General features: G+C 35.2%; 2 protein-coding genes across 9 annotated transcripts in view; both read left to right on the plus strand.

The window, feature by feature from the left end:
- Positions 1 to 11660, plus strand: part of LOC109064919 (carbohydrate sulfotransferase 8-like) — a 155140-nt gene extending 143480 nt beyond the window's left edge. Inside the window, exons 1-3 of one of the 5 annotated variants that reach the window (XM_042744519.1) lie at positions 5437 to 5548; positions 8687 to 8721; positions 10192 to 11660. In XM_042744519.1, coding sequence (XP_042600453.1) covers positions 5452 to 5548; positions 8687 to 8721; positions 10192 to 11268 — 1209 coding nt within the window. In that variant the 5' untranslated portion in view covers positions 5437 to 5451 and the 3' untranslated portion in view covers positions 11269 to 11660. Of the gene's footprint in view, positions 1 to 5436; positions 5549 to 8683; positions 8722 to 10185 lie in introns of those variants that run through there. The other 4 variants (XM_042744515.1, XM_042744517.1, XM_042744514.1 and 1 more) reach the window with 4 other exon arrangements.
- Positions 11661 to 24892: 13232 nt separating this feature from the next.
- Positions 24893 to 26332, plus strand: part of LOC109050406 (BTB/POZ domain-containing protein kctd15) — a 28822-nt gene continuing 27382 nt past the window's right edge. Inside the window, exons 1-2 of one of the 4 annotated variants that reach the window (XM_042744521.1) lie at positions 24893 to 25714; positions 25859 to 25984. In XM_042744521.1, the coding sequence (XP_042600455.1) occupies positions 25973 to 25984 (12 nt within the window). In that variant the 5' untranslated portion in view covers positions 24893 to 25714; positions 25859 to 25972. Of the gene's footprint in view, positions 25715 to 25858; positions 25985 to 26026; positions 26120 to 26139; positions 26324 to 26332 lie in introns of those variants that run through there. The other 3 variants (XM_042744522.1, XM_042744526.1, XM_042744525.1) reach the window with 3 other exon arrangements.

Below are 26332 nucleotides of genomic sequence, written 5' to 3' on the forward strand. Positions count from 1 at the left end.
GTTTTTCCCCCCAAAGTCTCTGTAAGCATTCACGTATCACTGGCTTTGGCAAACCACTAAACACACAAACACACATACTTTCCCCTGCAACTCTCTCACACACACAGGCATGTCAACTTCATGGGTTTTGTTTCTTGTCAAATGTGACAATCTGAATAAATCTTCAGGGTCAGGTTGGACGAGAGAGTATTAAGATTTCAGATTTTAGTATTCAGCTGGAGTCAAAGTATGACTTCTGAAGTCATATAATAGCTTAGTTTTGATTGTGATCAACCACAAGTAACTAACAAGATTTATTTCAGAAATGACAGGATAGATAGATAGATAGATAGATAGATAGATAGATAGATAGATAGATAGATAGATAGATAGATAGATAGATAGATAGATAGATAGATAGATAGATAGATAGATTTTAGTGTTTTTAAGGAAATTATAATATATAAATAAATATAAATTAAATATATAAATAATAATTATTTGTTATGCTGATCATTATATATAAAAAGCTTAATAATACAATGTTTTTTTTTTACTATTACATTTCTAAGTACATTTACTTAGCATATAAAATAATATAATAATATGCAAATGTTTTATAAATTTGTATGCATGACACTTAAAGCAGAATATATGGGAAACTTGGTGAACATGTTGATGAAAAAAATTAAACTGTGGGAGGAAAAAAACAATATTGATGATCATGTCAAGTGGTATATATCCAGCATATTTCTGATTTGGTTTTGATGGAGTGGCATTTGAGGCTTATTAATGAGCCTGTGGGTGTACATAATACAAACAGAGTTTGTTTTTGTTTTTTTTCTGGAGAACTTGTTAATGAAGTTATTTGTGGAAGCAAATAAAGGCTCAGACAGAGGCGTCAGAGCGTTTTGATTTAGCTTTTGTCATTCTGACACTTCCTGACAATGTAACGGATCGTATGAAGTGATCAGCGTGCTGCTTCCTGTCTGTCTGCAGTTTGACTTTCTGTTTCTATTATTATTGTTCTCTTTATCTCTGTGCAGAGCGACACATCATATCTTTGTCTGACAGCTCGCTTGTTGCTATGGGAAACCTCTCATTAAAACGTCTTGACGAGCACAGATGATAAAGGCCTTGACAAGCACAGATGTTAAAGTAAACATGACTGAGATTTAGAGAAAGATACATATACACAAGAGTCTGGACGATTCTGTAGCATTGCACCGGTTGCTTCCTCGCCTCTCAAGGACCTTCAGTTGAATTTGCGCGACCCCCGCAGTGAAAAGCGTCGTCCAGACATGCAGAAGGAAATTCAGCTGATTCACAGAAGCTCTAAAAATTCTGCTTTGAAAATAGGAAATGGGGGGAAAAAAAGTGTGAGATGAGACGCACACAGGGTTATAGATAAAAAAGGAATAGGAATTGAAATTTATTGCATAAGAATAAAAAAAAAAACAACAAAACACCAAAATTTACAAATCTAAAACGAGGAATGATTTATTTATTAAGAAATACTGATGCTTCATGTATTTTCCTTTTGAACTGGAACTTATATTGCTTATGCCATCTTAAGTGATATTCTAAATTGAAAGGAATCAGAAATCAGAATCAGAAAGAGCTTTATTGCCAAGTATGCTTGCGCATTCCTTGTATGCGCAAGCATACTTGGCAATAAAGCTCTTTCTGATTATCATTCTGATTCAGAATGTATATGCATAATGTTTACAGTCCTTTTCAAAAGTTTGGGGTAAGTGAGATTTTTTAAAAAATAAATAAATACTTTTATTTAGCAAGGATGCATTAAATTGATCAAAAGTGACAGTGAAGACATAATGTTTCAAAATATTTTGATTTCAAATAATTCTGTTCTTTGAACTTTCTATTCATTAAAGAATCTTTTGGCATTTTCAACATTGATAATAATCAGAAATGTTTCTTGAGCAGCAAATCAGCATATTATAATGATTTCTGAAGATCATGTGACACTGAAGACTGGAGTAATGATGCTGAAAATACAGCTTTGCATCACAGAAATAAATTACATTTTAACAGATATTCACATCGAAAATCACTATTTAAAATTTTAATAATATTTCACAATATTACAGTTCTTACTGCGTTTTCATCAAATAAATACAGCCTTGATCAGCAGAAGAGGCTTCCCAAACTTTTGAACAGTAGTGTTATATTATATATATAATATATAATATATATATATTTGTTATGCATACATTCAATACAGAAAAGTAGTAATAAAATATTTTTATAATTAGAGTATCACATCATTTGTTCCACAAAATTCAAACTCTATAAAACAGTTGAATCATAATAATTATTTTAAAAGTACTTTTTTGATTACAGTATTGCATCTCTCACTCAGCACATTTGAGTATGGCATTGTTCGCTTAACAACATATTGACGTCAAACTATTGTCAGTTGTTGCCTATGTAGAGTGTTCTAAGCGAGTCACACACAGGCTTCAGTGACAGTGCGCTGTGTTAGTAGCCTATACATACAGCACACACTGAAGCAGCTCACTAGGGTTTGGAACAAAGGATAGAAGTGACAGAATGAGAGGGTGTGATTATTCTAAAGGTTACACAGCCCCGAGTGATCAGAGGCGCTCAGACAGCGAGTGTGTGCAGTAGTCTGCCCGTCACTATTGATCAAGCACACTGTCATTACTCGCTCTCTTGCTGGAGGTCAGCCTTGTGCTATTTTTACGAGGCTCTAATTTTTTCTGTGTTTTTATTCTCGCCACTTGCTTGAGTTGGTGTTTCAGCCCTCTGGGGAATGCCAGCGAATCACAGACACCACAGACAGGGAGACAGAGCTTCACCTGACTGCACTGGGGGTTATTTTGGTCCAGGTGCGTCAGTCAGACGGGCAGCGCTGTGCTCTGCGTCTCCCATGGTGCCGCTGGTCACCCGCTGTCATTAGCACTCTGAGATCCAGAGGGAACAATCTCTGCTGTTCTAGAACATCACATCCACACCTGACACAGCGCACAGTCAGCACTACCAAACAATGAGATATAGGAGCCAAACATTACAGATTTAATAGATTATATTAAATATGCACTGTATATACGTTATTTATAATATTACATATATTACATCTAATTATGAGTTGCAAATTTGTATGTGTGTGTATGTATGTATGTATGTATGTGTGTATATATATATATATATATATATCAATATATATATATATATATATATATATATAGTGTTTCTGTGAAACACACACATATGTGTGTGATTCTGTGAATTGTGGGGACTTTCCATAGACTTCTATTACTTTTATACTGACCAAACAATACTTTCTATCCCCTAACCTTAAACCTACCCCTTACAGTAAACCTGTTTGCATTGCTACACTTTCAGATAAACATCATTTACTATTTTTAATATTTTTTTCCCTTGTCAAAAAATTCAGGTTTTACTATCCTTTTGGGGACATATACACAAATGTATACACACACACACACACACACACATGTACTAGTTTTAAGCAATATCAAATCATTTGTTAACATAGTTAGCATAGAAACGTTAAATATAGATTTTTTTCAATAAAATAGTACATATTGCTTAAGAATATTATCTGAAGTATTTGTAAGCAATATTAAATATTTTGTAAAATAATATTAAATATTATTAAAAATATTATTATAAATATCAAATATTGATATATATATACTATTAAAAAAATATTTTGCACATTATATTATATTATATGTATTTTGTGTATATGTATGTTATATGTATTGTTTTCTTTATTTTATTAAAAGAATTAAGCAAAATGTTAAAATTTTCATGCAAATAATTTTCCTATGCAGTGTTTAATATTTTTGGGACAAAAATGTGTTTCACACATATTACAATTCACTAATCAGGGATAAATAATTATTTACAGGGATAAATTTATTATTTAGATTTACACTTGCATCGAAATTCAAATTCTGCATCCTGTTTGTTACAGGGTGTTGTTGTCTATATTCAATTTCATTGCTATTCCAGGAGTTGAATTGCAATTTAAAGGCCTTCTTAGTGGCACTGGTAATGATACAGGCCTGCAGCGCATACAGACACAGACAGAGAGACAGCGCGGGCATGAAGCCCAGCATAACCAGAGGGCAGCTAACACAAAAAAAGATTAGAAATTCTGCCGGAAACACAGAGCCTGCAGCACACTCAGACTCACACGTGTGTGTGTGTGTGTGTGTGTGTGTGTATCTGTGTGTGTGCGGCCTGAATGAAATGAATGGAAGAGCCTGCAGTGCTGGAGAGGGAAGCGCTGCTGTAATATCTGGGTGTTTTTGCCCTGAGATCTTGGATCTGACGGCCGAGAGCATCTGCAGCTCTGAATTCAGCTCCACTCCTCCAGTCGCTGGCTCGCTGTGTTTAAGTTAGGTTTGTTGATCTGCCTTTGACAGCGACTCGGTCTGATCCTGACCTGTCAGATGACAGGTGTCAACCTGCGTCAGGAAAACGTCTTTGAAACTGTAGCTGCACGGATACAAGACTCATAATTTATAGGTGAACTGCGTTTCAAATAGGTTTGCTGATAGTCTGCAGGCTGCACCAAACTCACATCACCGCTCATCTCTGTTATGCTTGTATATTAGTATTTGAACATAAATATGTTCAACTAAACTTAAAGTTTTTGTATACTTCATAAAACATTTCTAAACGACACAAAAACAGCAGATGGGCTGAATGAAAATGCAAATTCACTCTCTGACAGCAGGTGGCGCTTCTGGAACAACAGCGATACAGCATTGGTTACCTCTGTAAACAAAGCAGGGTTGCGCTTATAAATACCACTTTAATATGCATTATACAGAGGCAAGATGAAAAGAAAATACCTCTTAAACTTTTCTGAAGACGGTCAGTTCCCCTCAGAGATGCATTCATATAAACTCCCACCCCCAACTGTATCGCGATTTGTTTAACATCTCAAGCGACATACATCGTCACATATTTTTATCAATTTTCAACCAGCTCAGGTTGCATCGATACATTCCTAAAAACAGGTGATTGTTGTCAGTTTATGCATTCATTAGTTTTCGTCTCTTTACTAAGCTAAGCATCACTGTTAATATTGCTCATAGTTAGTTTGTAGGTTTAGAACAAACCCCTAACTCCCTTAAATTAACTTAAATTGTGCATCTTGTTAAGGAAGTTGTGCTGCTGCATTGCAAGTGCTCAGATTTACGATATTGAGACTTTCAAAAAAGGGAAAATAAGTAGTAAAGCTAAAAAAAAATCACTGGCAACCACCCACATCACGCAGCGATGATTTTTACTTCGGAAAATGTACAAATCTAGTTTTCTTTTGAAGTCAGAAGAAGATGATTTGATGTTATTAGGCAGTTATCACATTTGACTGCTTTAACATAATGTGCATCAGCTGCAGGAACGCTCTGATAGGAGGTTAAAATCTCTGCCCTTCAGTCAGAAGATATGAAGATCTCCAGTGTAAATCAAGCGCATCATCCTTCCCAGCGTGCATGGGGAATGACAAGATGTTTTCTCAGCCCTCCCTCTCAGCGCGTGTCAGGTATCTGCAGCCGCTCTCTCTGTTGTTTCAGCGCGTCTGCAGTAGTTTGAGGAGCGTCTCTGAAGATCTCCTGCCGCAGCGTGCGTGAGGGAGTTGCTATAGGTCAAGAGCTCTTTTGCATTTTAATCAACTGCTTGCCAATTAGCAGCTCTGTGTAAGTTTGCTGTGCGGTGTAATTTATTTAGCCCATGGCTCACTTCTGACAGGAACACTTGTTTACAGAACCCAGTCGCAATGTACAGCTGGAGCGTTCACACGCAAACAACCTGTGCTTCTGTTGTGTGTGATCGTGCCTTATTTGAAATGAGTTCACAAATGTTCAAATCTGAAATCAACTTTGTGCATAAATTCCAAATCCATGTTTTCCATTCCAAACTCCCGTCGATCAACTAAATATTTTTTTAATGTTTTCTAAAATAGGCCCACTAAAATTATGCTCACAAAGGTTGCATTTATTTGATTAAAAATACAGTAAAAATAGAAAAATTGTGAAATAATATTACAATTCAAAATAACTGTTTTCTATGTGAATATATGTTAAAATGTAATTTATTTCTCTGATGCGCAGCTGAATTTTCAGCATCATTACTCCAGTCTTCAGTGTCACATGATCTTCAGAAATCATTCTAATATACTGATTTGCTGCTCAAGAAACATTTCTGATTATTGTCAATGTTGAAAACAGTTCTGCTGCTTCTATCAAATGTTTGGGGTTAGTATGATCTTTTTTTAAAGAAATTAATACTTTTATTCAAAAAGGATGCATTAATCAAAAGTGACAGTATAAAGATATTTATAAACATTTTCAATTTCAAATAAATGTTGTTCTTTTGAACTTTCTATTCATCAAAGCATCCTGAAAACTAAAATTGAAGTAGCACAACTGTTTTCAACATTGATAATAATCAGAAATGTTTCTTGAGCAACAAATCAGCATATTATTATGATTTCTGAAGATCATGTGACACTGAAGACTGCAGTAATGATGCTGAAAATTCAGCTTTGATCACGGAACTAAATTACATTTTAACATATATTCACATAGAAAACAGTTATTTTAAATTGTAATAATATTTCTAATTTTTTTGTATTTTCATCAAATAATTGCAGCCTTGGTGAGACTTCATTACAAAAATCTTAATCCCAAATTTTGACCTATAGTGTATTTTTGATTGTCTTATTTCCAAAATAATTTAAATACTTTTATTCTGACTGCTAATAATACTAGCACTTTTAATATGCAGTGTATTCTTGCTGACATGCAGTTGCATATTTAGCTGTTTGCATGTGTTTTCTGCTTGTGATGAAGCAGTATTACAGTGATCTCGGAGTGAGAGAGAACATCAACGCTTCAGGCAAAATCCCAGAAGTCTCTGCTCTCTGTCCGCACTACACCACTCACATCTCATGTCAAAACATTCGAGAACTAAGAAGCAGAAGTCACGCTCCTCTGGAATACGTGCTAACAGTTGGACTAATGAAGACGTAAACAAACGTTTTTATCATGAATATTCATAACCCTGCTGCAAGACGGGTGACAGTGATGATCGTAGTATCTGAGACGTAAACAAGAAACCATATAAACCTGTGTGGTGTTTAACACTATTTTTGACCATGTGAACATGTGATTTGATTTTCAAGGTGTATGTGTGCGTGTACATCCATATGCTGTAGGTCTGTGTTTCTTACACATCTCACATTTCATACATTCAGATATGAATATGTGAAGGCTGTATGGTTTTGCTTGTGCTGGTCTTGATAAATTCACAACATGCACGCTACTTAAAGGAATAATTAAAAATTTGCTAAAAATGTACTCACCAGAAACAATTTTGAGAAATGTAGCATTGCATCAGTGTCTCAGCAATGGATGCTCTGCAGTGAATGGGTGCCGTCAGAATGAGAGTCCAAACAGCTGATAAACACATCACAATAATCCACAAGTAATCCACACCACTCCAGTCCATCAGTTAACATTCTTAAGAGAGGCCAAAAGGTGAAACAAATCCATCTTTAAGATGTTTTTATCTAAAATACGAGTCCATAATCCATAATAACAATTCCTCCAGTGAAAAAGTCAATCTCCTGTTGTCTCTCACATCAAAATCCAGCCACATATTTGTTTAGAGCTATTTTGGCTTCTAAACAGTGCTTGATCTGTGCAGATTTCTCTCCTGATTCAGACCAGAACACTTTTTTACTTGAAGAAGCAATATTATGGATTATGGACTCATATTTAAGATGGAAGTTCTGATTTGAAGATAAAATTATAAATTTGATTTATGCAAACACACCACTTTTGTCTTCTCAAGATGGACTGGAGTGGTGTGGATTATTGTGATGTTTTTATCAGCTGTTTGGACTCTCATTCTGACGGCACCCATTCACTGTAGTGAGCTTGGTGATTGAATGCTACATTTCTCCAAATCTGATGAAGAAACAAACTCATCTACGTCTCAGATGGCCTGAGGTTGAGTAAATCTTCAGCAAATTTTCATTTTTGGGTGAACTGTTACTTTAATTCAGCACTACAACACCGGATGGGTTTCTTTTAGTTGAAGTATATTATGAAGTTAAAATACTTGCAAAATATTTCCCCTTTTTTGATCCATAGTGGGGACATTAAGTGTTCAAAGGTGTAAAAATGATCTTTTTGTGTTCTTCAGGTTGTCATTTTTAGACACAGAATAGGTGTCTGTCTCTTTACAGTTTTGTATGCCATATAATTTGTGTGTGTGTGTGTGTGTGCACGTGCATGTGAGTGCTTCTCAATTACACGTTTGAAGCAAGGTCACATGGTTACACATGAAAAACTGTAATTAGTGAATGTTTCTCATTCACTCTGTAATTACAGAATAAACGCTTTGAAATGCTTGAGATTGTTTAAATGGAATCAGAAAGACGCAGCGTGTGGCCTGTTGTGCACACACACACACACACACACACTTGGGGCTGTTCACACAAGACATGTTTTTGTTTTCTGCTTGGTCTTGAGATGCATTTTTAAGGCATTATTTATTCCAGTTTAACATGCAGAATCCATTATGCATATCTTTGTTTTTACTCTGTTTATTCTCTTCTCAAGCACAGCTAACCTGTCTCTCTGTCTCTCTCTCTCTCTCTCTGTCTGTCTTTCAGGTGTGAAGTTCAGAGGAACCACTCAATCCAGACAGGTGAGATGCAGATGTTCTTCTTTGTCCATTAACTGTTTGTATTCTTCACAATGGGGATCTTCAGAAACACATTAATCTGAATCTATTAAACATCTTCTCTCATGCCCTCATATTATTCCGAGTTAAGGGGCAGATTGCTGGGCTGTAACCTGCAGTCACTAATCAAATGAACCCTGACTTCATAACGAACTAATCACCTCGTTATTACTGGATTTATAATTATTCAATTCATTGACTTTATTGCACCTTAATGAATTCAAATGAGAAGTTAAACTGATATTTGCCATAGGCGACGTGTTTTTGGAAATCAGGTGTCGTTGAGAATTAAGCAAAAATCCTCGTCAATTAGCGGATTAGAGATACTCAGAGTGAGTCACAGAACACAGATGAGCTGTAATGAGACACATTCATCCGGCGGGGCACAGGAAGATCACAAACGGGGGACTGGCGCCATCTGATGGCTACAAAATAGACTCAGAGACCAGCCAGACCTTTTGAAATGATATATAGGCTATGCTTTATTATGTATTACATATTATTAAATATTAACATTATCACTTTTTCAGCTGATGAATTATATATTTCATTAAAATGTTCTTAGGATTTTGTTTTTTGCATTTATTTGTTCATTTATTTTTCATATATATATATATATAGATATATATATATATATAATATATATATATATATGTATGTATGTATATGTATGCATGGATGTATGTATATATGATTACATCATATTTTCTTTACAAAAAAATGTCCTTGCTTTTAGGATTGGTATTTTTTATTTATTTTATTTTATTATTACATTTCTATTAAAGGCATCAGTCGATAAAGTGCCCTTTCTGGTTAAAAGAATATTGTCAGTTTTATTAAAATCCATTTTTATATATGATTTTATATATATGCATTTTCTCAAATTCTCTTTACTTAAATGCATCCATCTTTTTAGTTTCTCATTATTGTAATAGTAATTAAAATCATCCAACCTAATCATAATGATTTTGTTTTAATTAAACGTGAATTGAATTCAGTACAATAAATACTATGTAGATGTATGAATTATTTATTTCATATTTAAAATATTGTAATTTTAAAAAATTATTTTACGTTTAATGAGAATTTGGGGAAAATGTATTTTACAATTTCTAAATGAATTTAAAATAATACTATATATATGTATATGTGTGTGTGTGTGTGTGTGTGTGTGTGTATATATATATATATATATATATATATATATATAAATTTTTTGAGAGTGAGAGAGAAGTAAAACAAATAAAATAGAATAAAACATATAATTCTCAAAATGTACATTTATTTTAAATTATTCAAATTAATTTCAATAATAATTTAAAAATAATTAATTTAAATATTTTTTCCTCTTTTTTGGTACAATAGAATTAAACATGTTCTTCTTATAATGTCAGAATGCTTCATGGTTTGTTCTGTGTGTGTTTGAAGGAGCAGTGCTCTCAGTTCAGTGAGGTCGTGGGCAGCATCTCAGCTCGAATCAACCAGCATTCAGAGGAGAGCGACGTCGACCCCATCTCACCGATGCAGCTGCCAGACTCACAGTGGAAACGACAGGCCGCCACGCCGGGGTCACGAGAGCACGACCCGGGCTCTCAACGGGTCACCAAACGTCACCGGAAACTATTAAAGACCAGCCCGGTGCTGCGACCCCCCACAAACTCTTCCCAGCTGAGCTCACGCCGTCTCTCTGATGTCCAGGAGTCCCGCCGGCGGATCGTACGCGAGGTCTGCGGGAAATATCGGAGTAATATTTCACGGACGATAACGCCGCATCTCGTCTCGCGGATTTACGTGGAGGACAGACATAAAGTGCTGTACTGCGAGGTGCCTAAAGCCGGATGCTCCAACTGGAAGAGAGTCCTGATGGTTTTAGCCGGCGTCGCCAACTCGACGCAGGAAATCAATCACGTGGCCGTTCATTACGACAATCACCTGAAACGCCTGGACAGCTTCGACCGGCAGGGGATCAATAAGCGTTTGGAAACATACACCAAAGTCCTGTTCGTCCGAGAGCCAATGGAGCGACTGGTGTCTGCGTTCAGGGACAAATTCGAGAGCCCCAATTCCTACTACCATCCCGTTTTCGGAAAGCCCATCATCTCCAAATACAGAGTGAACGCATCGCAGACGGCCTTGAAGACGGGAAGCGGCGTGACCTTTCGAGAGTTCATCCACTATCTTTTGGACGTGCATCGTCCCGTGGGAATGGACATCCATTGGGAAGCGGCTGACCAGCTCTGCAGCCCCTGCCATCTTCACTACGACTTCATCGGGAAGGTCGAGACCTTGGAAGAAGACGCCAACTTCCTTTTACGAAAGATCGGGGCGCCGGAGGACCTGACGTACCCCTCGTTCAAGGACGGGAACCCCAAAGCGGCCAGAACTTCCACTCAGATCACGCAGCATTATTTTTCGCAGCTGAACGTGTCTGAGCGCCAGCGGGCGTATGACTTCTACTACATGGACTACTTGATGTTTAACTACTCCAAACCCTACAAAGACCTGTACTGACGCTTGTGCTTTAACCGCTGGTTACCTGTGTGCGCTGTCTGCTGTCCGATCAATGCTTCAGAGACTAATTAGACTAATCCATAATTACACAGTCTCATCCTCTTTGGAGATTCAGCTGTCGATAACCCGGAGCACAACACTCATTTATATAAATTGCTGTTTATTTGGCATTAAAAAGTCTGACGTGTGTCCCAACCAGGCGTGACTTGACAAGTTACCAGTGACTAGCTCATCTGCCACAATTGAGCCTAGTGTATAAAAACTCACTATCATCAAATGTTTGGTATACAGATACACTACTGTTGTAAGAGATTGGGGTCAATTAGAGTTTTCAATTAAAAGAAATTAATATTTTTATCCATCAAGGATGCATTAAATTGATACAAAATTGACAGAAAGGATATTTAAATGATTTATATTAGAAATAAATTATCTTCTTTTGAACTTTTTTGTTTATCAAAAAATCCTGAAAACAAAAATGTATTACAAAAATCTTTACAAATATTTTTCTTCACATTAAAGTAATTAAAAAAATGTTCTCTTTTTTTTGGTGGTGTGAAATTTAAGTCTCTCCATATATAGTTAATTTATTTTTAATTAATTTAAATTTTGGGAGTACATTTTTTTCTTTTTTGGGTACGAAAAACAGCTAAACTTTTCAACATCGATAATGTTTCTTGAGCAGCAAATCAGCATATTAAAATGATTTCTGAAGGATCATGTGACACTGAAGACTGAAGTAATGATGCTGAAAATTCAGCTTTGATCACAGGAATAAATTACATTTTAACATATATTTACGTAGAACAGAGTTCTTTTAAATTGTAATAATATTTCACAATTTGACTGTATTTTTGATCAAATAAATGCAGCCTTGATGAGCAGAAGAGACTTCATTCAAAAATGTAAAAAAATCTTACCAACCCCAAACATATGCGGTGGGATTTTGGACCAATGAGGTGTCAGCGTAGGCGGGGCTACACTAACTTGTAACCAAGTATTAAACAAAATATCTCCGTTTAGGACAGAAACTCAGAGAGAAACTTGTTGCTTTGTTGTGTCACGCCTGCTACGTTACGCTGGTCAGAATATTACACCATAAAAGTAGAAAAGGGCAACATCTGTGAAAGTATAATAATGACCCTTTTATATCTTTCATCTCTTACCAAAAATACCACGGTATTATTATTGTTAGCAAGGTATTCTTTGCAAAAACTAAGTACAACTATGGTGCAGTGAAGGTATCACAAGGTAATACTATGGTATTTTGAAATAAACTATGGTGTACTATTGTGTTTCAGGGTACTTTCTGAGAATACCATGGTACTGCAGTCATACAGCTAATCTATAAAAAAAATTATTAAAAAAAACTTGGTAGTACACTTTTGTAAATACTATAGTATGTGAATATGGTAAATCAACTTTACCATTTAGTATACTATATAGAATATAGTAATCATGATCATTGTACCATGGTATTTTTGAAAGTGTTTCCTCCTACTATACATGTGACCCTGGACCACAAAACCAGTCAATTTTTCAAAATTGAAATTTATACAGCATCTGAAAGCTGAATAAATAGACTTTTTATTGATGTATGGTTTGTTAGGGTCGGGCAATATTTGGCTGAGATACAACTATTTGAAAATCTGGAATCTGAGGGTGCAAAAAAAATCTAAATATTGAGAAAATCATCTTTAAAGTTGTCCAAATGAAATTAGCAATGCATATTACTAATCAAAAATTAAGTTTTGATATATTTACAGTAGGAAATTTACAAAATATCTTCATGGAACATGATCTTTACATAATATCCTAATGATTTTTGGCATAAAATAAAAATCTGTAATTTTGACCCATACAATGTATTTATGGCTATTGCTACAAATACAGTATACCCCAGCGACTTAAGACTGGATTTGTGGTCCAGGGTCACATATATTACTGTAAGAAGATCACTCACTTCCCTTTAGCAAACACTCAATCCTCCACCACTAACTACACTGATATTTTCAAATAAATCTATCTATAATTGTAAAAAGGGCATTCAGAGGATTCTATTTTTCTATGTAGCCTATTTGTAAAACAGCTTTAGATGTGATTGAAGCTTTTGTGCAAATTCATCTCTGAAGTCACTGACCATCTGTTGGGTTTGTGAGTATGAAACGATCTCTGCACTAGATCCTTAAACCATGTTTATTAGACTAGGATGCGTGTGTGTGTTTGCAACACTATGCTGATGTCTTGTACGTGAGTTTGTTTCCAAACACAGCACATTAAATGACTATATAGAACTGAACAGATTTTATTTATCCAATGCAAAATACACAGTTTAAGAGCTATATATGGTGAGCATAATATATTTTTATTTTATTTTATTTTATTAGAGATCACAGAGAGTAGATTTATGTCATATGAAGACGTGAGATGGTGTGTTTCACAATAAAGACTGAATCAGCTTTATAACCGCAAGCGTTTCTTCTGTCACCCCCGTCCCTCACACTTCTTTAAGAATACATTTATAAATATATATATATATAGATCTATATGATATCACACATACAGTAACTGGTGAATGTATAACTGTTATTGGTGCAAAACTGTACAAATCCATATGATCTATATGCCCTTTGCCTTATTTGACACTGCCAGTGTTTCAGGAAGAGCTGCAGTCGCAGACTGACAGTGAATAAACATTTTGTCTTTGGCCTTTTTTGTCTTTTTCATGTGTCTTGGCATAAATGTGTTTTCTGAGCAGTGAACATCAGGCGATACGGATCATTCTGCACTACTGTAAGTGTTGTAAACCACATCCAGTCAAATCCACATTAATTCATTAATAAATGCACAATATGTCTTTATATTGATCTTTTTTAGAATCAAACATATTTTTTGATGTCTTGATATTATACTAATTTATATATTTCGATATACATAGGTACATTTTATGTTTTACAATTTATGTTAATATACATACAGTATGTACAATTTCAGTGTTTTGATGTCTTTAAAGATTAAGTAGAAAAGCAATCATTTTGTAATTACAGTGCCTTGCGAAAGTATTCATACCCCTTCATTTATTTCACGTCTTGTTATGTTGCAGCCTTATGTTATGGGGGCTGCTGTGGCCTAATGGTAAGAGATTTGGACTTGTAACCCGAAGGTCGCAGGTTCGAGTCTCGGTGCTGGCAGGAGGTGTAGGTGGGAGTGAATGAACAGCGCTCTCTTCCACCCTCAATACTCATGGCTGAAGTGCCCTTGAGCAAGGCACTGAAGTCTTTAACACAAGCTTTGCTCATTAGCATGTGACAGTTATATGTCACTCTTCTCCTCATCTCTTCACCTCTCAAGCTCTGTCAGGTTGGATGAGGGCAGATGCACATTTTCAGGTTTCTTCAGAAATATTTGATTGGGTTCAAGCTCAGGCTATGGCTGGGCCACTCAAGGACATTCACAGAGTTGTCTATAAGCCACTCTTACTGTGTTTAGGGTCATTGTCCTGTTGGAAGGTGAACCTTCTGTCCAGTCTGAGGTTCTGAATTCTCTGGACTAGGTTATCATTAAGGCTATCTCAATATTTTGGTTCACTGAGCTTTTCTTCTACTCTGACGAGTCCCTCAGTCCCTGCCGCTGAAAAACAGCTCCACAGCATGATGCTGAGACCAGCACACTTTACTTTTGGGATGCTACTCTGCAGGTGATGAGCAGAGCTGGTTTCCTTCAAACATGACGCTTGGAATTGAGGTTCATCAAACCAGAGAATAATAGAGTTTGAGGGTCCAAGTGGGTTTTTGTGTGTCTTCACTGAGGAGAAGATTGAGTTTGGCCACACCGACACAAAGCCCAGATCGGTGGAGTGTTGCAGTGATGTTTGTCCTCCAAATATGATCATGGAGCCCTTCTCCATCAGTTGCTCAGTTTGGCCAGGAGGCCAGCTCTAGGAAGTTCAACATCTTCCATTATGGATAATGAAGGCTACATGATTCTGTGAACCTTCAGTGAAGCAGAATTTTTTCTGAACTCTTCCCCAGATGTGTGGCTTGACGCAAACCTATTTCTGAGCTCTACGGGCAGTTGGTTTGACCTCAGGGCTTGGTTTTTGCTCTGATATGCATTTTTATATGTTAGACCTTTTATTAAGATGTGTCTGCTTTTCCAAATCATATCCATTCAATTGAATTTGTCACAGGTTAATTTCACATGAAGTGTAGTTAGAAAAGGGTTTGAATACTTATGCATTGGAATCATGTAAGTTTTTTATTTTTATTTTTTTTTTAATTGCAAAGGTGTTAAAAACCTGTTTTTTGCTTTGCCATTATGGTGTATGGAGTGTAGAATGATGTGAGAAAAAAGTAATTTAATATAAGGCAGCAAGATAACAAAACATGAAAAAAAAAATATGTTTAATATAAATATGTAAATTTTATATTATGATAAAAATACGAAAAATCTATTTTATATATTTATTAATGGCCAGACATCACTATTATTATTGCTCAAATTGATTTCAACAAACTCCAACACTAAAAATGTACTCATCCTAACCATATTTTCACATCAGTTCTGTATAATTTCATCCTGATGGATGAAATCAAGCCTCATGAAGTATTCTGTGTCACCCGGACGTGATGTTGTTTAAGGGTCAATCATTTTCGTGTAAATCCCTGTAGAGCCACTAAATCATGTTGGATGAGGTTTTACTGACGCTGCGAGATGAAACAAACACTTTGATTGATTTTACAACAGCTGAATCTGTAAGTAAATCACATCAGCTCCCGAGGACACAAACACACGCCTCGCATATCAACGAGTCTTCACAGCAAACAGATACATTTAACTCGATTATTTACTCCGTGCTCAAACCGTTTAGGAGATATTTTATGATGGCAGGGCGACATTCACGAATGCTGTTTAACCCGATCTCATGAATGTGCGTTTCATTGCAACGATTTTCTATTTCTATTTGGCATAGCCTACTTGTATGCAAAAACTGACTTTTTGGCGTGCATATGATACGCAATTATTTAAGGGTGTGGGGTAGGTGCATATTATATGCACGCCAGTAAATTGCATAGCTTATCATATGCATGATAATTCAGAACAACTTTAGAAAACAAAACACTTCTGAGAGAAACTGAGAGTTATTAGACAGGCAGAGAGTGAGTCAGAACTCATTTAAGGCTGAAGGGCTCAAAGCCTCACAGGAGAAGTCAAGTGCTGGATGAGAAACTTCTCAACTTTCTGCCAGTAATGAGAGCGATGGAGGTCTGATGCTGCTCGAGAGCTATTCACTTCACCAGCCACGAGCTCAGTGTGCAGAATCTGTGACAGAAAATCACAGAAAGCATTTGCACACGTTTGTAATGCACTTATTACATGCATTTTTTATTTACATTAAGTCATTTAGCATGCCCTTTTAAATCAAAGGCAAAGGCAAAGTACGCAGTGCATGTAGCACGTTTTTTATTATTATTATTAATCACTTTACTGTTCTAAAATCTGCGACGCTTTACGCTGTATTCTTATATAGCTAGACGAACTAGAAAAACCATTTGCTGCCGCTGCTAATGAACAAGACATACTTAGTAATTACTCCTTAATCGAATAGCCTGCGCTAGTTTGACAACTTGTATGTTTTCTCGTTTAAAAATGTATATCTGAAGAGCACAATAATTAGTGATGGGTGCATTCAAAACAAAAAGATAACTCCCCTTTAACACAGATGGCTATATAGTTTAAAAAATGTGTAAAAACATTCAGTACTTTCAACCTACAAATCACATCATAGCTTAAAAATAACAAGAGTTTACTATAGATTTAAATCCACCTCCTTATTCTGACTGATAACACTACTCTTGCATGCTGGTTTTTATAGACAGCTCTAATGAAAACACTTCATTAATTAAATAATTACACAAATTAATTAATTTATTAAATATTTAATTTAGTTCATTGTGTGTTAAGGAATTGATTATACTTAAAACACATAACATATGCACTAATATTTAATAGTATTTAAGTGTTTTTTATTCATTTTAAAAAATTGTACTGTATTTAAAAAAAAATAACATTTCCATTTGTTTTGTAAGTTTGTTCTGAGTTCTTGATGCTTTTTCAACGTTTTCACCAGCAGGTGTCACCAGCATGTGTTGATTCAAGTGCTTCGAAACATCGAATCATTTTTTAATTGATTCAATGCTTCGAAAAGCTTCGTTTCTCCCATCACTAGAGTGAAGACCGTTTATTAATCTAGCTGTTGCGGTTCAGAGAAACTGAACGTGTAATGATGAACAGTAGCCACACGGTGGCAGCACTGCTGCGTGAATCTGCGCTCTCATTCATTACATTCCAGCCTATTAGTGAAAGCAGATATAGGCTTCGATTAAAAAAAGGTTTATAAGAAGTGGACTATTGACTCCTAAACACAAAAAGGACAATTAACATGTAGAAGAGGCACTTGACTATTAAATTAAATTCAATATTAATCTAATAGGCTATCTCAAAATCCATCAGGAGAAAATACACTGTAAAACGTTTACATTTACTTCAGCTGCTGCCTTAAATTTTTAATAGAATAAATAAAAATTTTATTAAATATCATGAATATAAGTTTTTTTCTAGAAATATAATAACAAAAATATTAAACTTTATTATAATGACTGCTTGAGTACAGCTGGACAAATCAAAAGTATGACATAATTTTGATTATGATTAAGATTAAAAGTCAAAATTATGACATAGAAATCATAAATGAGATGAAAAGTCAAAATTACGGCAACTGTGACAAGAAAAGGCGACTTATGTAAACTTTATTTCATCTAATAAATATGACTGATCTCATAGATATGACTTTTATGTAAGAATTTTGATTTTTAATCTTATGAATGTCTTAATATGTCATAATTTTGGCTTTTTATTTATTAAGTAGGACCTTTTATGTCATAATTTCGACTTTTAAGATAAATTTGTAGTGGCTGCATTGTAATTTGCATACGATTGTCATGTGATGAGAAAGAAGGCCTGTCGTGTGTGTGTGCGCCGTGCTCATATACAGTAGGAGCATCTGCGGGAGGTTTGAGGTTCCTCTGCTCTCCATCAGTCACTCTGACAGGCTGCTGTGGGGGGCCGAACCTTCCCATCAGCCCACTGGAGAGACGATGAATAGATCTGCCTTACAGGACTGCGTCCAGAGGAACGAGGAGCTCCTGAGGAGCCAATCAGACAGCAGATATCAGAGACACGCCCACAGACAGACAGACAGACAGGTGTGAGAGGATGCACATTGATCTGATATTTGATTGACAGATGATGCTGATGGTGAGACTTTATTTTTATGTCATAATTATGGATTTTAATCCCATAAATGACTTATTTCATAGTTTTCATCTCATAAATGTAACATTTTATGTCATAATCATCACTTTTCTTGTCATAATTTTGATTCAGATGTTTTGATTTCAGTTTTTTATGTATTTTTATTCTAATAAATATCACGCTGTATGTCGTAATTGTGACTGTCATAATTATAGATTTTTTAACTCATAATTTAGACTTTAAAAGTTTCATCACATAGATACATTTGTCATAAATATTAATTTTTATGTCCGAATTTGTTTAGTATGTCACAATTTGGATTCATGTCATAATCTCAGTTTTTCATCTCATAAGTACAACTTGTGTCATAATTCGGACTTTCTTTCAGAATTTTGATTTTCATCTCATAAACCGGACTTAGTCTCATTAATATGACTTAGTTTGTCATAATTTTGACTTTCTGTCGCAATTATGGAGTTTTATCTCATATTTTTGACTTTTAATAAAAAAAAATTCTCAAATATAACGACATAATTATAAATGTTTGTCATAATTTGGATTTATGTCATAATTTGGACTTTTCACCTAATAAATTGGACTTTTATGTCATTATTTTATGTCATAAATAAGGATTGTTATCTCATAATTTCGTAAATTTGATGTAGTATGTCATAATTTTGATTGTCTCTTGGAAAAACACACCTGTGTCATAATTATCACATTTAATACCAAAATTATTACTGTCATTATCTTATATCATAATTATGAGTTTTTATGCCATAATTATGACTTAACTTTTTTAATAATTACATAATAATTACATATAAAATTACATTACTGTAAGATTGTACAAAAATACACAGACATAAGAAATTATATATATATATATATGTATATATATATAGTATATATATATAGAAATAAATGTTTTCCTTCCATGTAATGTATGAGTTTGTATTAATAAATATAATATAACAGAATATAGCACAATGCTTATTTTAAAAGTGACATTTAATTAAATAGAAAGTCTTATAAAATACAAAAATAAAATACTAATAATTAAATAAAATTTCTTGTTTTATCTCTCTCTACATTAAAACATATTTGTGCATAATTAAAACATCTCCGTAATAACACCCGCATCTGTCTAACTAATAAGACTGGAAATATCTGCTCGATAAACTCAAGCACACAGCAGTACAAACACAAGCATGCTTTCTCTGACAGAGAAATAAAAATATACATGGCGTCCGTGAAAGCCGCTTCGCAGCAGAACAGGAAGGCTATTGAATAGGCTCAGATAACCGTAAAATAATAATAGGAGATGCTGAAATGCAGGCTGAAAATAGAGCAGCGTGGAGGCAGTGAGTTGAGGCTCAGCGCTTCCGGCGTGACTATTAACGACACCTGCTTTAGCGCCGGAAGGCCTGATTGTTATTCTTATAGGGTCATGCATTAATGCATATGCGCTCATTTACATACACGCCCCCCTCGCCGAGTGCATTCCCATATCTGAGTGATTATTCCTTTTGCTGGCTATAATTCAAAAGCTGCATTATTCAAAATATCAAAAAACAGTTGATTATGGCATGCTGCAAATATGGTATCCATCAATGTGACATTTAAAGAAAGGCAAAAAACAAAGATTGGATATGTTTCCTCATCAATATGGAGATGCTGCGTTAATTTTTGAAAAGCCATTGTTGGCTTTTATTGCTTTTATAGGCACGCTGCCGTCGCCCTGAGCCATGGATTCATCAGAGACAGATGCACAACGATGAGCTCGAGAAGCCTTTCTGATGTTCCCACTGAGGAACAGCTCAGAAAAAATATATCATACAGCATGGCAATCAAAATTCAACTATCGGCTCCCAGTCAATTCATAAATGTGAACTGAATTGGCCATAATGCACTGTTGTGTTCTGTAGAGCTGCATGCTTTAGAGCTTAATTGAAGTTGTTTATAACATCAGCACTGTTATTGAATTGACTCCACTGTCTTCAGAAGAGCTGCTTAACTGAATTTGTGATCTTTACACTGTTGTTGAACTGAAATGAATCAGCAGAATTTGGATTTGTCTCATGTTTGATAAAGTTTGCATTATTGATTCTTTTTGAAGCTGCTTGAAAACAATCTTTATTGTTTGCAATTCAAATTCAATTTGGAATTCAAAGAAATTAAACAGTAGAACAACTGCACAATAATAGCAATATTGTGACTTTTTTCTACAGTCTAAACGGTAATTACCTCTATTTGTAATTATTTCCACCACATAAGAAAAAAAATCATACTTTGGTAAAAATTCATAATTGTGATACAAAATAGAAATGATGAAAAAGTCACAATTATGATATTAAAAGCGATCATTATGACACAAAAAGTTATTTATGAGATGAAGTCAAAATCATGCCATAAATCCAAATTATGATATACTAGATTAAAATGGACAAAAAAGGTGACAATTATGACATATTACATGACTGTTTATATGAGATAAACAGTATAAATTATGACCGATCCAAATTGCCAAATCGAAATTATGGCATAAAAGGTGTTAATTAGGATTATAATTAACTCAAATAAGTTTTATTTGAGATGAAAAAATTACTGACATAGTCAAATTTATGAGAAAAAATTATGACAGTAAAAAAAAAAAAAAAAAAAAAAAAAAAATATATATATATATATATATATATATATATATATATATATATATATATATTTGTTCTGATTTGACATTTTAGGTTTTCACTTTGGATAAGTGTCTGCATGTACATGTAAATGTTTAACAATAATAATTATGATCTAAAATTGTTTTAAAAAGATCTTTCAACTTTAATATTTGGAACAAGTACACTGAAAAAAAAAAATACTAACTTTTTTTTAAGGTAAGTGGTTGCAAACAATTAATTTTAGCTACATATAAATAAAAAATGTTTAAACTTAGTTTGAACAAGTTGCAACCACTTACCTTAAAGAAAATCGTAAATTCAATGAATATTATTTTTCAATGTTAATAAAGAGAGACAATAAAACGGTTGAAGCTTTTATAGTGTATCCTTTAAAAACAAATTTGTTCAATAATCCAGTAGTTTTAAGGGACAAAAAAAATGCAGACTTGTTGAGGACTTATAAAACATGAGGCAGGTGTTCAACTGAAAGTGTGTCACTGCTTGAGACTGGCATCATTACTGCTGCCGCACTTTCTGCAGGAACATCATTTCTTCTCATCTTCATGAACTGAATTCTGGAAATCGTCTCCTGCTGAGCGTCTTCGGGTGGCTTCAAACATCTGATCAGACCTCAGCCAGCCTGACATTAACGTCACAAACTTTTAATGAGATTCAGACATGAACTGATTTGACTTCAGTGGCACAGATGAAAAAAGTCAACAGGTTCTCATAGTCTGTATTAAGTAAAGTTCAATCAACTGAACAAAAAACAACAACATTTATTTTTTCCACAACAGTTGTTGAATATGAATAATGCAAGAGTTATGTGTAAAAGATCTTTATTCTTATTATTAACATAGTTAATAGGCAGAATCCAACCTCTGCCCAATTTAAAACATTAAAATGGTTCTTCATGTGTTCTTTATTAAAGAATTTCTTCAACTATACAGATTCGATTTTGGCTTTTTTGTTGTTGTTATATGAAAGTACTGTCTCAGAAACTTTCCCCCAGGCCTTCATTAGTTTTTATCCACTTTTAAATGCATTGTGCGTAGGTTTTATACTCTTGTAAATAAATGTAAATGTTATTTTATTTTAAAACTAAGCTGATGATTAAAGGGTTATTATAAGTAACTAAAACTAAAATGAAAACCATAAAAAAATTATTTGAAATAAAATAAACATTAACTAAAATAAAGTAAATATATATATATGTATGTGTGTGCGCTTTATAAATTGTGTGTGTGTGTGTGTGTGTGTGTGTGTGTGTGTGCTTTATAAATAAATCTAAAACTGAAATAAAAATGACTAAAAATTACATAGACATATTTTTTAAGAAATCACATGACAAAATGACTTACCTTTAACCTTTAGTTAAAATTAGAACAGAAAATGGAACATAAAAACATTCACATAAATCAAAATGTTGATACAAAATAACGTTGATTAATAATAAACACAATCTATTTAAGCATTATGATGTATTATAAAACTTAACTTATATATCTTACATTTAAATGTAAAATTTATTTTAAAATATTAATTTATGTATTAATATTATTAATGATAGCATTACGGTATTAAATAATTATTCTTTGTTACATCATGTTTATTAAATATTCCAAAAATCCTATAAAAAAAAAAAATTAAAATTCCAGCAACATATCAGTGCAGACTTTTATACTCAACACTATGCTTTATTTGCCCATTAAACATCATCCTCATTATCATCACTTAAAAGGATGTTTTGTGGAAATCACTGTCAAACGAATCATGACCCACTTCAGCTTCTCCTCTCACAGACAGCACAGCAAAACCCATAAATTACAGGAATTAACTGATGGCAACTAAAGCACCCGGGGCAACTTTGTAAGCTGTTTAAATCTTTAAACTTACAACATCTTCTGCACACGGGTGTAACTGAACGCACTGCAGGGCTGTTGTATTAATGAGGGGGAAACTACAAACTGCATTCCTCCTGCGTTTGTAAGTCCTGAGGAAAACACTCTCTGGCCTCAGGACCAGTTTCTTGTGTGTGTGTGTGTGTGTGTGTGTGTGTATGTGTGGGTGTGTGTGTGTGTGTGTGTGTGAGATACCTGCAGGATTGCTCAGCTTTCCTTCTTCTGTAATCAATTAAGCAGTTGTTTTGAAAAATATTCTTGTTTTATGCATTTCATATGTTAAGAGAGGATTATCAGTTTCAATCAATTAAACTTTATTGCCATTAGGGCTGCAGAACAGCACTGCTAAAGCATGATCATTTATTATTAATACATTAGGAAACTAGGGATAGTTGTTTGCTTTAATATTGCTATTGTTTTTTTTGTTTTTTTTAACATTTGATGTGTCAAAATCATAAATTTTGAGTTTCATAATTGCTTTACTCTTCACTCCCATGATAACAACATGGTTCCAATTGTGACAACTTATCCCATATAGTGTAACAGCATGTGTTGCAATTGGGGCATGTTGTCACAAGAGGTCAACTCGTGTTGAATGAAAATGCCTGTCATGTGTTTCAGAATTTTTTATGAAACGCATAAAATAATGGCAAGTTCCATTGTGACAACTTACTCCATATAGTGTGGCAACTTATTGCTATTGGGACATGTTGTCATTAAAGGTCGGTAGTATTTTATAAATGTTCAGTAGTAAAGATATTGACTCTGAAACTTCATTGCCATGAGCACTGCAGAACAGCACCGCAAAAGCATTATATATACAGTAGGAATTTAGCATTATTATTATTATTATTAGCATTTTTACATTTGATGTGTCATAAATCGTTCATTCTGTGTTTCAGAATTGTTTTACTGTGACAACTTACCCCATATAGTATGATAACGTGTTGCTATTGGGGCATGTTGTCACAAAAGGTCAGTATGTGTTTAATGAACTCAACAGTTCTTCTAAACTTTCAGTAGTAAATTAATAGATGTATGAAACTTTATTGCCATGAACACTGCAGAACCTGCTCGACAAAAGCATTATATATTCCAAATTCTGCATTTTCCTTTTAATTTGTTTTGACGATTGATGTGTCATAAATCATACATTTGGGTTTCATAATGGTTTTACTTTTTAAAATTGGCTAGAACTCCTATAATAATGAAAAAAAGTGTGACAACGGGGTACTATCGGGGCATGTTGTCACAAAAGCTTCAATGAACTCTGTGGTATTTTGTAAATGTTAAGTACTGTAGTATTTTTGTACTTGAGATGTTAATGCTTTAGTCTATATAGAAACTATGCTATGCTTCTGTTTGTCATTCCTCCATTCTATTACTGTAATAAAACAAATCACTGTATTCTAATCTACTCTTTGCAATCCGTCGTTCCTCTGAACGGACACCGGCGGGCGCCAGACATCACGGAACGCTTCGTTCAGCATCAGTCCTGTGTGTGAGATCCACAGTAATTACGGGTCTCAGCGCAGCATCAATTATTCACACTTATTTACACGCGAATACACAAACATTCAGATAAATAAATAATCGAGTACCTGCGCGGGGAAAGCGGCGCAGCTGATGCCCAACGCAACTGTCTTTATTTGTTCGCCTGCTGTTAAATAAATGAAAATCCGGCGCGAGAAGTGTAAGATTGTGTTTGTGTGGGTTTAAACCGACGTTCTGCCCCGTTTGCACGGGAGATCCTGCAGCAGCAGACATCTCCATCTAGCCGTGCGCAATAATTGAAATGGCGCATTTGGCTGCGGGCGGACTGTGAGGGCGCGCGGTGAATGATGTCCAGACGTCATTTGCTTTTAATGGCCTCCAGGAAATTTGCCATTACAATTCTCACAGACATTAGAGCACAGAGAGGAGCGAGGGGGGAAGCGCCGCATGCATGAGCACCAGATCCAGATTTTCGCTTTGCAAAAAGAAAACGCGTCTTCTATCGCCACTTTATCAACAAGTTCCAGTGCGCCTCCCGCTTTCGCGAGAGCGAAGAGAGACTTTTACTCGTTCAGGAAAGGAAAATGCGTTGCCTCTGTGAAAGAGCCTGGGGGAATATTACATCAGACGAAATGACAATGATTAAAATCAGCCTTTCTGCCTCTCCAAAGTCTCAGGAACGGCGTGGTGACACTTGCCTGATGCGTAAACCGTTATATGCTGAACTTTAAACCCTCGCCAGCTATTTTTACTTTGCGAAAGAGCTAAGCGAAGCTAAATAAATATCGGGTTTGCATCTGTTCCAATGAGTCTGCTCGGGTTTGAGTTAATTGTCCTCTAATCCTGTGGCCCCAGAGGCGTTTGCGCAGCCTGGAGCCAGAATTCTTCTTTCGGCTCTGCTCTGATTTAGAGACGGATTATTGGCTTCCTTCTGCCCATAAGCAAAGCAGCAGATTCACCGTGGCCAGAAAAGACAGTGGCGAGGCTGATATACGCGATCGACTCAGAGTATTAAGAAATAAGAAGATCAAGAGGACGAAGGAGAGCTCTGGTCTCCTGGAGAAGGTAAGATAGTCCTGCGCGCTTTTGCGCTCGAGCTCTGAACGCGTCCAGACAGCAGCAGCGCAGCGCGCTATAGTCGCCCAGACCCTTCACCATCCACCTCTGACATGTTTTAATGCATTTTGACGCGCTTTTCACTCCGGACAGGAAGAGAATAGCTAGGCTGGATCGTTTATTGGATAGAAACTTGACCGCGAGCGTGCGAACGACGCGAACCTTCATCTGGGAGCCGATTGATCGAACCGGACTCGGACATCTACGATGTTTGAAACGGTACCATTTCCAACTAAATCTCATGTCAATGTAGAGTAGATGATTCATGTGATGGCGCTTTTGTGGTTTGTCGAGAATGAGCGCGACGCCGAGAAAACGTGACGCGTCCTCAAACGCGTTCACGCTTCATGTCCTGTGAGATATTTCAAGATTTTGTTCTGATTCCGTAACCTTATTAAACACCCTCTAGGCATCGAGAACCGTGTTATCAGGAGGATATATGCCTCATACCTGAAGCTTTATCGCTGGGAGTGAGACGCCATGTTGTGAAATGATCTGAATTGAAGTTTTAACCCGTAGGGCACCGTCCTGAAACCGGAGGAAGCATGCAGGAAAAGTGTGCGTTGA

This window comes from Cyprinus carpio, chromosome B18 (assembly GCF_018340385.1).
Source record: "Cyprinus carpio isolate SPL01 chromosome B18, ASM1834038v1, whole genome shotgun sequence".
Taxonomy (NCBI): Eukaryota; Metazoa; Chordata; class Actinopteri; order Cypriniformes; family Cyprinidae; genus Cyprinus; species Cyprinus carpio.